Below are 13,269 nucleotides of genomic sequence, written 5' to 3'. Positions count from 1 at the left end.
GGAATGTTGGGGCTATTAGGTGCTAAATCCTGAACCTGGATCATTACACGTAACCGAGAGCTACAACACTTAGCTATATTCATACCTAATCTATCGTTGAATTTGGTTCTATTAGTTAAATGATGACACGACAAACTATATTGAATTGAACGAGTAGCATATATTTTATGTCAATATTTTTTTTTTGTGAGCCGTGTACGTTTTTTGTCTAATATTTTTTTTCTTTCTCATCCCATATTTCGTCTAGGGCAGCTATCCGTGTCATTCCTTGTCATGCTATTCTAAACAAACGTGTCATATTCATATAGTCTACTTTAATTTAATACCGTGTAAGAGTGGAGATTTGAACTTTTAATCTTTTAGTCGAAGTTATATGCATCACTTAGGTGAGTTTTGCTCATATTATCATTTAAATAACAATTGTGTTCGATGCTCAACAATATGTGAGAGAGGAATAGTTCAAACTTCTAATTTCTTGGTCGAGAGTAGAAATATCCATTTTACCCGCCCTGAACGGGAAGGGAAATGAGAGAGAAAGTGAGAAATATATTTTTCCGCATGAGATAAATGGATCCGAGGACGAGATTATATTCTCTGTCCCTATTCCTGCCCGCTTTGTCCCCACTTGCATAATATAAATATATTTTCAATTATTAACATTTTAATCATATTAAAAAATAAACTAATTAGTTTAAATATTATACTAAAAACTAAAAATTATATTCTAGATTTTTTTAATGGTTAAAAGATTATGTTGTAATATTATAATTTAAAATTTAAAAATTATTTTATATTATCTATATATATTTATATATTTATTTATTTATTTTCTTATAAAATATATTGATTTATTAGAATTTTAAAAATTATATTGAAAACTCTTGAGCGTAAGCTCTCATGGCTTTACTTTATGTTTCCTCAAAAGGTCTCATAACAATAGAGAGAGTATTCTTTGTTTATAAACCCATGATCATTCCCTAAATTAGCCGATGTGGGACTTTCATCATCCAACACATCCCCTCGAACAAAGCACACCTCCCCTTAATCGAGGCTCGACTCCTTTGGAGTCTTAGTCATTTTTGATTGCATTCGTACCTTCGAAGAGGCTTGACTCCTTTTTTTTCTTTTTGGAGTCCTTTGTTTGACATTTGAGGATTTACCAATCTATTGGCACGACTAAGTTTAGGGCATGACTTTGACACCATGTTAGATGAACACGACTCTCCACAATGGTATGATATTGTCTATTTTGAACATAAGCTCTCGTGGCTTTGCTTTGGTCTTCCCCAAAAGGGCTCAACCAATGGAGTTAGTATTCCTCACTTATGAACCCATGATCATTCCCTAAATTAGCCGAGTGGGACTTTCATCATCTAACACTCACAAAATCAAACAAATTAAAGAAATATGATTTATCGTCAAAATTCAAACACTAAAACTATAGTTTAACCTTAAAAAAAAAAAAAAACAAAAAAATGTTTAGTTTCTCAAAACCTCTCACTCACTCCATTGACCAAAAGATGGTTAGTCAAACCACACCACATTACAAGAAAACCATACTCTTTTACCCAACAACCAAAATTCAATCTTTTTCAAACATCATTAAATTTATTCAAATTTTATTTACTTAATTATTTTTTTAAATAAATTAATTTACAGGATCACCCAACAATCTCTGACTATAAACATAGAAATGGTCCATTTTTTAGAGAGAGAAACCCAAATAAGAGAGAGAAAGAGAGAAATTCTTCATTTTTTTCTTTTTTTTAAAAAAAACCCATTAATTCTCTTCTCCTAAAGTCCCTAAAAATCCAATCTTTCATTCATTTCCTCATCTCTTTGCGTTGAATTTTGGTGTTTTGAGTGTTCATGGAGGCCGGAGTGAGCAATAATAATGGTGATCAGAAGGGGCTGCGGTTGCCGTTGCCGTCGCCGCCGCGGACGGTGGAGAGTATGATGAAAAAGTCAACGCCGCCGCCGTTTCTGGTGAAGACTTATACGGTGGTGGAGGATCCGGCGACGGATAAGGTGATATCGTGGAACGGCGAGGGGACGGCGTTTGTGGTTTGGCAGACGGCGGAGTTCGCAAAGGATGTTTTGCCGAAGCTCTTTAAACACTGCAATTTCTCTAGCTTTGTTCGCCAGCTTAATACTTATGTACGTATTCTTTTTATTTTATTTTCTTTATTTTCTTTATTTTTTATTTTAATTTTAAACCCTATTTAAAAAAAAAAATTCCCTTTAATTTTTGGGTTGAATTACAAATACGAGAGCGGAAATTTGAATAGGCAAAACCCGAACGACGACGAAGGAAGAAGGATCATCTTAGATTAAGAAAAATTTTAAAAGTTTAATTTCTGAACCTTTTAATCGTGTTTAATGATTAATGAGTTAAATTTTAAAAGTTTCTAATAAATTCATGAATTAAAATTTTATCTTTTCTCGAGTAATTTCTAGCTTCGTCATAGAACAGGTATCCTTACTACTTAACTAGGTTCGGATTTATTTTATAAATTTATTTAAATTTTGATAATTTAAAAAAATAATGAAAATTGAATAAATAATATTTTCTTTTAAAATATTAAGAAAGAAAACAAAAATAATGCAAAAACTCAAGTCAACTAAAAAAATTTAATTTTCCATTTTTATTAAATACTCAAAATTTTATTTTATTTTTATTTTTTACCAACCCATTATTATTTTTAAATAAAAAAAGTAGGGTCCTTACATGCCACGTGTCATTTAATTGCAAATGATTGACTTGGTCAAAGCCAATATGAATTTAACTATATTTATTTATTTATTGTAAAATTACCTTTAACTAATACGTTTTATTAAGAACTTAATCCATTTTAGAAGAAAGATTAAGGGCAAAATCGTAAATTTCGTGAATAAGAGTAAAGTACTATAGCAAACGTGAAGTTTAGGGTTTAAGGTTTATAAGTCGATAAGCTGATCGATCCTTCTCTCAAAGTTTAAATTTTTATTGAAGGGATTTCGAAAGGTGACGACAACAAGGTGGGAGTTTTGCAACGACAAATTTCGAAAGGGCGAAAAGGAAAAGCTTTGTGAAATACGAAGACGAAAGGCATGGACCAACAAGCAACAACACGAGGTACAACACGAGGTCGATGAAGATCAGAGATCTTCGTCTTCAAACTCATCGTCGTCACAATACAATACACTAATGGATGAGAACAAGAGGTTGAAGAAGGAAAATGGGGACTTAAGCTCAGAGCTTGCAAGCATGAAAGGGAAGTGCAGAGAGCTTCTTGATTTGGTGGCTAAGTATGGGAATGGTTCAAGGAAAGAAGATGAAGATGAGAGGCCAAAGCTGTTTGGTGTGAGGTTGGAAGTTGAAGGAGAGAGGAGGAGGAAGACAAAAAGGGCTGAAGAGACAGTTTTTTTGCCTTCTCAATCATGCAAATAGAATTATTAAGCTATATATGAAGAACATAGAAGCATAATCTGTAAAAAAAGAATGATCTTATAGAAGATTAATAAGGGCTGAATCGCTAACGTGTAAAAAGATGGGCACAAGCTCGATCTTTCGATCCATATGATCGATGTAAGTTGACATTATTTCTAAAACGGTTGGTTAGATCTCGTGATTGTAATAGCTAAGTAGATACGGTTATTTATGGGCTTTCTCTTTCAGGCTTCCTTTCTGGGTTTTTTTAAAACGCGTATGCTAGGAAGAGGTTTTCACTCTCTTATAAAAAATGTTTCGTTCCCATCTTCAACCTGTGGGATCTCACAATCCACCCCCTTTCGAGGTCCAGCGTCCTTGTTGGTACATCGCTCAATGCCTAGCTTTGATACCCTTTGTAACCGCCCAAACCCAATGCTAATAGATATTGTCCGCTTTCGCCCGTTATGTATTGTTGTCAGCCTCACGGTTTTAAAACGCGTATGCTAGGGAGAGGTTTCCATGCCCTTATAAAGGATGCTTCGTTCCCCTCTTTAACTGAAGTGGGATCTCGCAATCCACCCCCTTTCGAGGCCTAGTGTCCTTGCTGACACATCACTCCGGTGCCTAGCTCCGATATCCTTTGTAACAGCCCAATCCACCGCTAACAAATATTGTTCGCTTTGGCCCGTTATGTATCACCATCAGCCTCACGGTTTTAAAACGCGTCTGCTAGGGAGAGGTTTCCACACCCTTATAAAAAATGTTTCGTTCCCTCTTCAACTGAAGTGGGATCTCGCAATCTACCCCCTTTCGGGCCCAGTGTCCTCGCTAACACATCACTCCGGTGCCTAGCTCTAATATCCTTTGTAGCAGCCCAACCCACCGCTAACAAATATTATTCGCTTTGGCTCGTTATGTATTACCGTCAGCCTCACGATTTTAAAACGCGTCTACTTTCCACACCTTTATAAAGAATGCTTCGTTTCTCTCTCCAACCGATGTGGGATCTCACAATTTACCCCCTTTCAGGGTCCAGCGTCCTCGCTGGCACATTGCTCAATACCTAGATTTGATACCATTTGTAACAGCCCAAACCCACTGGTAACAGATATTGTTCGCTTTAGCCCATTATGTATCACCGTCAGCCTCGCAGTTTTAAAACTCGTCTACTAGGGAGAGGTTTCCACACCTTTATAAAGAATGCTTCGTTTCTCTCTCCAACCGACGTGAGATCTCACAATTTACCCCCTTTCAGGGTCCAGCGTCCTCGCTGGCACATCGCTCGATGCCTAGCTTTGATACCATTTAACCGTCCAAACCCACCAGTAACAGATATTATCCACTTTAGCCCCTTATGTATCACCGTCAGCCTCACGATTTTAAAACGCATCTGGTACCTCTCCACACCCTAATAAAGAATGGTTCGTTACCCTTTCCAACCGACGTGAGATCGAACACTGATGCTCTCTTTTAGATAGGAATCCCAGCCCTCAAAGTTTTTAAAATGGCTTTGAGCGCAGGCTAGAGCCGCAGGAAACCACAGAACGAAAATGATAAGAACCAATAAGCAATAAAGAACCTCGTGGACTTCTGCATTAAAATAAGCATTTGTCATTCATGAAACATCCAAAGCATCTCAAATATCATTGTTATATTAACTCAGTTGCAGCAAACTAAAGTTTCTTGAATGAGAAAGGATATGCACATTACGTAAGTATGAAATGTCACCTATACTTTTGATTAAGGATTCGATGCAAAATGGTTAAATATCGTTTCCAACGTCGATTGGCTGAGACTGTATTCGGCAATTCCGAGTCGTTTTCTGGACGAAAGAAAACATCATAACAAGAATATAGATCAGACAGATGAACGAGGGAAGTGATTCGGAACGTTATAGGTGGAATAATGAAGTAATGAATAATCTTACCTGTTTCTCTCTATGTGTCCAAAAGCATCAGCAAGCGAGAGACCATCCTCCCCATAAGGCAACTGCATTTGAGAAACAGAACTTTCGTTTAAGAACGAACACATATCAATCTTCCAGAAAACGACATGCATTACCATGAACAAAATGATCGTTGCACGCTGGTTAATGTTAGGAATCACGGACCTCCACAGTGGTATGATATTGTCCACTTTGAGCATAAGCTCTTGTGGCTTTGGTTTGGGCTTCCCCAAAAGGCCTCATTCAATGGAGATGTATTCCTTACCCTAAATTAGCCAAGGTGGGACTCCCTCCTAACAATCCTCAACAATCCTCCCCTCGAACAAAGTACAATATAGAACCTCCCCTAAGGTCTATGGAGCCCTCGAACAACCTTCCCTTAATCGAGGCTCGACTCCTTTGGAGTCCCCAAACAAAGTACGTCTTTGTTCGACACTTCAGTCACTTTAGACTACACCTTCGAGACTCTAACTTCTTTGTTCGACATTTGAAGATTCTATTGACATAGCTAAGTTAAGGGCATGACTCTAATACCACGTTAGGAATCAGGACTCTCCACAATGGTATGATATTGTCCACTTTGAGCATAAGCTCTCATGGCTTTGCTTTGGACTTCCCCAAAAAGCCTAATGCCAATAGAGATATATTCTTACTTATAAACCCAGGATCATTCCCTAAATTAGCCAACGTGGGACTCCCTCCCAACAATCTTCAACAGTTAACGTTATCGATTCAGACCAGTGGTTAGGCAAGAGCTCAATATTCAATCATCAAAATGTTGATTTAGCGAAAACGTGAAACGCAAAAAAGGAATACGAGAATATGCAAACGCCCATCTTTGCTTATACTAAATTCTATGCCTCTTTGCTTCAGAAAGTCACTATTGATCATACCTGATATTTCATACTTAAGCCGTTGCAGCCATGAAATGTTGCACCGGGAAATGAAGAGAGAATAAATGAATTAATCTCTGAGAACTTTTCTGTCGCTAACCACCACTCAGAAAATATAGGTAATGGTATACTGCCTACAAAATCCATAGAGAAAGATAGACATAAGATAATTAGGTAACATAAATAAGTAATGTAATAGACATAAGATAATTCGGGGCCGACGCTGGCACACCGCTTGGTGTCCACCCCCTTTGGGGCTCAACCTCCTTGCTAGCACACCGTCCGGTGTCTGGCTCTGATACCATTTGTAACAGCCAAAGCCCACCGCTAGCCGACATTGTCCTTTTTGGACTTTCCTTTTCGGGTTTCCATTCAAGGTTTCTAAAGCACGCTGCTAGGGAGAGGTTTCCACACCCTCATAAAGAATGCTTCGTTCCCCTCTCCAACTGATGTGGGATCTCACATGATACTCCGATGAAAATAAAAATGAATTTCAGGGAGAGAATAAGAAGAATACAAACAACGATTCTACATACCGTCTCGAAACAATTGCTCTGTCAATTGTTCACCACAAACTCCAGGAGCAGTAGACGGTGAGGACACAAGTGTTCTTACCCTTTCTTCATTTCCAAGCCAACGTCCAATTATGGTTAACATTTGCCTAGACAAACTAATCTCTGTCACTGATTGATTTTCAGGCGTAATGGGTATAATAGCTTCTATACAAACTTCAATGTCACTCAATAAGCCTCTTCGGTGTGAGGGAAAATCAAGAACACCCTCACGAATATGTTGGCAAAAGTTATGCAAGTCCTCCGAGTCGATTTCATGAGGTTTGACCTGTAGAAATAGGATTGAAATCAAACTATCGATTACATCGAAGAATTAGTATGCCATAAAGTACCTCGAGCTCAAGATGATTCCCGAATCGTGTTTTTAAATGCTGGGGACTTCCTATGCAACGTAGCCGCCCTCCAACCTTCGAATGGAAATAAGCAAAAGTTCACATAGGGTCCTAGGTAGAAACCAATAAATGATTCAGGTTGTATGAAGAAAATCTTTATCTACCATTATCCCGATGCGAGTGCACAGTGCTTGCGCTTCGTTCATGCTGTGCGTGGTGAGGATAACTGCTGTCTTTCCACGTCGGGTAGATATCCGGGATATAACGTCCCACATGAACCGTTTGGCAATAGGATCCATCCCTACAAATGACAGTAATTGATTTCTGATGATGACATATGAAGTACTAGGAGAACCATTCTATTTCATTTGCTTAAAAAAATTTCATTACTTTTCGATCTCAGAAGTCCAGCACATGTTAAGCATGAAACTACTCAAATTTTCAAGTGCCCCTCCCTTATAGTTCACCAGTTAGGAGTCATCTGATGTATATTACCTCCAGATTCAACAAAAAATAAATATTTTCATCCCTATATTTGTAACGGCCCAAACCCACCGTTAACAGATATTGTCCTCTTTGGGCTTTCCCTTTCGGGCTTCCCCTCAAGGTTTTTAAAACGCGTTTTCTAGGGAGAGGTTTCCACACCCTTATAAACAATGTTTCGTTCTCCTCCCCAACCGATGTGAGATCTCACAATCCACCCCCCTTCAGGGCCCAGTGTCCTCGCTGGTACTCGTTCCCTTCTCCAATCAATGTGGGACCATCAATCCACCCCCCTTCAGGACCCAACGTCCTTGCTGGCATACCGCCTCGTGCCACCCCCTTAGGGACTCAGCCTCCTCGCTGGCACATCGCCCGATATCTAGCTCTAATAACATTTGTAACGCCCCATGCCCACCGTTAGCAGATATTGTCCTTTTTGGGCTTTCCCTTTCGAGCATCCCCTCAAGGTTTTTAAAACACGTCTACTAGGGAGAAGTTTCCACACCTTTATAAAGAATGTTTCGTTCTCCTTTCGAGCCGATGTGAGATCTCACAAATATCCAAACTCGTGACCTCAATTTGAAGAAATATCTAATGATATTATCAACAGTTAAAAAAAAAAAAGTACCTGTGGATGGCTCATCAAGAATAACAACAGGAGGTTCTCCAATCATTGCAATTGCTACGGAGAGTTTACGTTTGTTTCCTCCACTGAGTGAATATGATGGTTTATTGGCATGCTTCATCAAGTCAAAGTCCACCAATTTTTCCATTACGACCTACCCAGATGGTTATACAATCTCAAAGTTAGACGATTTAGCAAAAACTCAACTAAAAATTGAACTATAATACGTACATCATCTATCTTCAACTCTGGAACACCTTTAATTCGTGCATAAAGTTCTAGATGTTCCTTAGCAGTAAGGAACTCTAATAGCGCATCGAACTGTGGGCAATATCCAATCTGATTTTGGATGGAACAATGAAGTTTCAGGTGTAATATATATGACAACAGAACAGTTCAAAATACATGAGAAAAACAAAATCTTTAACATACATGGCAACGAGCAGCCTTCGGATCGGTTCTTATATCTTTTCCGAAAATAAAAGCAGATCCCTCACTGGGAGATTCTTCTCCTGGAGAACATTAAGCTTGTTAGTGATCCAGTTCTTTAAACAATGGAGTTACATTTGATATTAAAAGACTTTGCACCACGATTATTGATGACTATAAGGAGGGAAAACTACATACAATAACCAATTTAACAAGCTACAAATTTTTTTATAAAACAATAACTAAAGTTATAAGCGTTTATATAAGGTTTGGACTTTGTAACGGCCCAAGCCCACCACTAGTTGATATTGTCCTCTTTGGACTTTTCCTTTCGAGCTTTACCTCAAGGTTTTTAAAACGCGTCTGCTAGGGCGAGGTTTCAACACCCTTGTAAATAATGTTTCATTCTCCTCCCTAATCGGTGTGGGATCTCACAATTCACCCCCCTTCGAGGCCCAGCATCCTTGCTGGCACACCGCTTCGTGTCCACCCCCCTTTAGGGTTCAGTTTTCTTGCTGGCACATCGCCCGGAACCTGGCTTTGATACCATTTGTAACGGCCCAAGCCCATCGATAGCAGATATTGTCCTCTTTGGGCTTTCCCTTTTGAGCTTCCCCTCAAGGTTTTTAAAACGCGTCTGCTAGGGAGAGGTTTCCACACCCTTATAAAGAATGTTTCGTTCTCCTATCCAATCGATGAGGGATCTCAGAATCCACCCCCCTTCAGGGCCAGCAACCTTGGTGGCACACTGCCTTGTGTCCACCCCCCTTCAGGGTTCAGTCTTCTTGCTGGCACATTGCTCGAAACCTAGACCTGATACCATTTGTAACGGCCCAAGCCCACCGCTAGCAGATATTGTCCTTTTTGAGTTTTCTCTTTCGAGTTTCCCCTCAAGGTTTTTAAAACGGGTCTGCTAGGGAGAGGTTTCCACACCCTTATAAAGAATGCTTCGTTCTCCTCCCCAATCGATGTGGGACCCCCCACAATCCACCCCTCTTCGGAGCCTAGCATCCTTGCTGGCACACCGCCTTGTGTCCACCCCCCTTCAAGGTTCAGTCTTCTCGCTGGCACATCGCCCGAAACTTGGCTCTGATACCATTTGTAACGGCCCAAGCCCACCGCTAGCAGATATTGTTCTCTTTCGGTTTTCCCTTTCGGGCTTCCCCTCAAGGTTTTTAAAACGCGTTTGCTAGCAAGAGGTTTCCACACCCTTATAAAGAATGCTTCGTTCTCCTCCCCAACCGATGTGGGATCTCATAGATTTATTGATCAATGGGAGCTTCATCATAGTTTCATAAGTTATTGCTTTATGCTAAAGTTATCTAAATGAAAATGTCTCATATAAAATTATTAGATGTATAAGAGCTCTTATCAAGATTGTTACTGTAACATAAATAAAAAAGGAAGAAACGTTATACCAGTAAGCATTGATAGAGTTGTTGTCTTCCCAGCACCATTTGTTCCTAAAAACCCAAAGCATTCACCCTCTTGAACTGAAAACGTTAACGAATCCACTGCAACTTTCCTGTGGAGATAATTTTCTCCAGGATATACCTGAAAATGGTTTTTGAAAATTGCTGAAGTTTCTATAAGCTTTTAGTGCACTAGAATGATCAATATAAATACAATTACAATTAACTAGTCACAACAATTAATTAGTCACGATTTTAAAAGGAAAAACAAAAAAAGCTATCCTAATACAAACTTTAAAAAGGCCTAAAAGATTACAAAAGTTTAGCTAGAGATAATTTCCCAAATTTGATAATTATGAAACTACCCTAACTTTGCAAAATAATGTACAACACTGCTCAAAATGAGTTGTATTATTATACAATCCCGACTTTCTAGTTAGATCTTCGAAGTTAGGTCTTGGTAAACGCTTGATAAGGATATGCACGAGCTGCTGCTTGGTGTCACAATTGCACTTTTCTTGACAGCGGACATTTGCGATTGTGCGACATTCACTCTCAACACCAAGTGAGTTAAGCCAATTTGTATTCATGTCGCCTATGGCCGAGCAACGTATGCTCAAGCCTCTGACCCCGTTTGAGAAGAAAGTTTTAGAAAACAGGGGCAGGGTGGAGAGGTTTTTGAAAGCGACTTTGAAAGTAAGAATGAGAGAAGATTTTAAAAGCAACGTTATATAACTATATGCAAAAGGCAACACAGCGGCTTAAATAGCACATAACTTTCCGGGCAGGGAGAAATTGACAACTAGTCGCATCCCCTTATAGTACATTTTGAGGCGATTCAAGTCTAACAGGCCTAGACGTGATTTTGCTTAATGATCATACAAAATCAGGGGGAGGAGTTGACAACTAATCACACCCCCCTATAGTACATTTTGGGGCAATTCAGGTGTGGTAGGCCTAGACATGATTTCGCCAAGTAGTTGTACAAACAGAAAATACAATAATAAGGCAATACAACATAAAATAAAGGTTTCGATGTGACACATGACACTTGGTAGGCACATAGTTGAGTTGAGCTAGTTCATCATTTACTTTTTCTTAGATAAAATGTTGATCTATTTCGATATGTTTTGTCCTATAACGAAGAACAAGGTTATTTGAAACACTTAGGGCAGCTTGATTATCACACATTATTTGTATGAGTGGCAAACAATCGTTTCCTAATTCATACGAGACTCTCTTGATTCATATTCCTTCACACATGCCAAGGGCAAGTGCTCTGAATTCACCGTCTGCACTATTTCTTGCAACCACAACTACTTTTTGCTTCTCCATGCTAAAAGATTACCCTACATGAAGTAGTAACCCAAAATACATCTTCTATCTGTAACATCATCTGTTCAATCTTGCATCAGAGTATACCTTAGTGTTTTTCTTGTCAATTTCTCAAAAAAGTCATTTTCCAAGGGCGGTTTTTAAATTTATAAGGATTCGATCTACAACTTCCATATGTTCTTCATTGGGATTATGCATAAACTGAATAACCATGATGACAACGAATCCAATATCTGGACAAGTACATTGGTATCTCCCCCTATCCATAGGTGTACCCAAAAAATATTTGAGGTTTCTTAGATTCTTGACCTCAACTTCTTAAGCCAAGTGCTTATTCACATTTGTAATTCTAATTTATTTTCAGAAATAAAGATATCATCAACATATACTATTCAGAAAGCAAGAAAATTTTCAGACTTTTTTATGATATCAAAGTATGTTTGACTAACAATGAGAATACTCAAGTGTAACGGCCCAAGCCCACCGCTAGCAGATATTGTCCTTTTTGAGCTTTCCCTTTTGGGCTTCCTCTCAAGACTTTAAAACGCGTCTGCTAGGGAGAGGTTTCCACACCCTTATAAAGGGTGTTTCGTTCTCCTTCCCAACTGATGTGGGACATCACAATGGGAGGAGAACAAAACACCCTCTACAAGGGTGTGGAAACCTTCCCCTAGCAGACACGTTTTAAAGCCTTGAGGGGAAGCCCAAAGAGAACAATATCCGCTAGCGGTGGGCTTGGGCCGTTACAAATGGTATCAGAGCCAGACACCGAACGATGTACCATCCTTCTCGTTGTTCCCCGAAGGGGGGTAGACACGAGGCGGTGTGCCAGTAAGGACATTGGGCCCCGAAGGGGGGTGGATTTGTTGGTGGTCCCACATCGATTGGAGAAAAGGAACAAGTGACAACGAGGACGCTAGGCCCCGAAGGGGGGTGGATTGTGATGTCCCACATTGGTTGGGGAGGAGAACAAAACACCCTTTATAAGGGTGTGGGAACCTTCCCCTAGCAGACGCGTTTTAAAGCCTTGAGGGGAAGCCCAAAAGGAAAAGCTTAAAGAGGACAATATCTGCTAGCGGTGGGCTTGGGTCGCTACATCAAGACTGACAACAAAGGCTGCACATCTATCAAACAAAGCATGAGGAGATTGCTCAAATCCAAAGAGGAATTTCTTCCATTTGCAACCCTTTGTTGAATCAAATTCCTCTTTACATCTAGAAGGAATATCCATGTATACTTCTTCCAAATCACCATTCAAAAAGGCATTTTTAATATCTATATCTTGAAGGCCCCAGTCAAGATCGGTTGTTGGAGACAAGATAACTCTTATGGCGTTGAGTTTAATAATTGGTGCAAACGTTTCGTGATAGTAAAAGGAAAAATACGCTATCCTAATAGAACTTAAGAAGACCTAAAAAATTACCAGAATTAAGGAGGAGATCATTTCCTAGAATTGATAACTACAAAACAACCTTAACTTGAAAATAGTTTATATCAGTTTTAAATGGCTAACATACCCAATAATGTTCAACTCTCAATGCCATAAAAACTGATTCTGCGTAGTCGACAGAAAACGCGAGAATTCCGGTGAGGTCCTATGACATACTCTAACAAAGTCATTCTCTTTTCAATTAGTATTGATAACTACTTGTTGAGTGTTGTGCAAAATTTTGAGCCCACAAGTGTTGTTGAGTGTTGTGCGAACTTCTTAGCCTAGAAGTGAGGGAGAATGTTGAAATAATGATATAAAATTAAATTTATTGTAACCCATCAACTTAATACAATTTAAGCTTGATACGTAATATTTAATCCTTCATCAACCAAATCAAGA

The 13,269-nt window shown here is 39.1% G+C and overlaps 2 protein-coding genes across 3 annotated transcripts in view; one reads left to right on the top strand and one right to left on the bottom strand.

Annotated features, from left to right (window-relative positions):
* Nucleotides 1-1,727: 1,727 nt before the first annotated feature.
* On the top strand, nt 1,728-3,641 carry HSFB3 (heat shock transcription factor B3). The gene is made up of 2 exons (XM_023689024.2): nt 1,728-2,157; nt 2,993-3,641. Exons 1-2 carry the CDS (start codon nt 1,870-1,872, stop codon nt 3,428-3,430), a joined length of 726 nt encoding a protein of 241 aa, XP_023544792.2. The 5' UTR covers nt 1,728-1,869; the 3' UTR covers nt 3,431-3,641.
* Nucleotides 3,642-4,978: 1,337 nt separating this feature from the next.
* Nucleotides 4,979-13,269, bottom strand: part of ABCA1 (ATP-binding cassette A1) — a 61,752-nt gene continuing 53,461 nt past the window's right edge. For both annotated transcript variants that reach the window (XM_023688099.2, XM_087127934.1), the window contains 10 exons: nt 10,110-10,245; nt 8,695-8,774; nt 8,494-8,601; nt 8,266-8,416; nt 7,319-7,455; nt 7,155-7,229; nt 6,787-7,090; nt 6,251-6,384; nt 5,340-5,401; nt 4,979-5,234 (listed from right to left, as the gene is read on the bottom strand). In XM_023688099.2, coding sequence (XP_023543867.2) covers nt 5,153-5,234; nt 5,340-5,401; nt 6,251-6,384; nt 6,787-7,090; nt 7,155-7,229; nt 7,319-7,455; nt 8,266-8,416; nt 8,494-8,601; nt 8,695-8,774; nt 10,110-10,245 — 1,269 coding nt within the window. In that variant the 3' untranslated portion in view covers nt 4,979-5,152. The remainder of the gene's footprint in view (nt 5,235-5,339; nt 5,402-6,250; nt 6,385-6,786; nt 7,091-7,154; nt 7,230-7,318; nt 7,456-8,265; nt 8,417-8,493; nt 8,602-8,694; nt 8,775-10,109; nt 10,246-13,269) is intronic.

Source organism: Cucurbita pepo, chromosome 10 (assembly GCF_057944985.1).
Source record: "Cucurbita pepo subsp. pepo isolate OVF chromosome 10, ASM5794498v1, whole genome shotgun sequence".
In the NCBI taxonomy this organism is placed as follows: Eukaryota; Viridiplantae; Streptophyta; class Magnoliopsida; order Cucurbitales; family Cucurbitaceae; genus Cucurbita; species Cucurbita pepo.
Note: the sequence above shows the minus strand (reverse complement) of the source record. Positions and strands in the feature narration are given on the sequence as shown.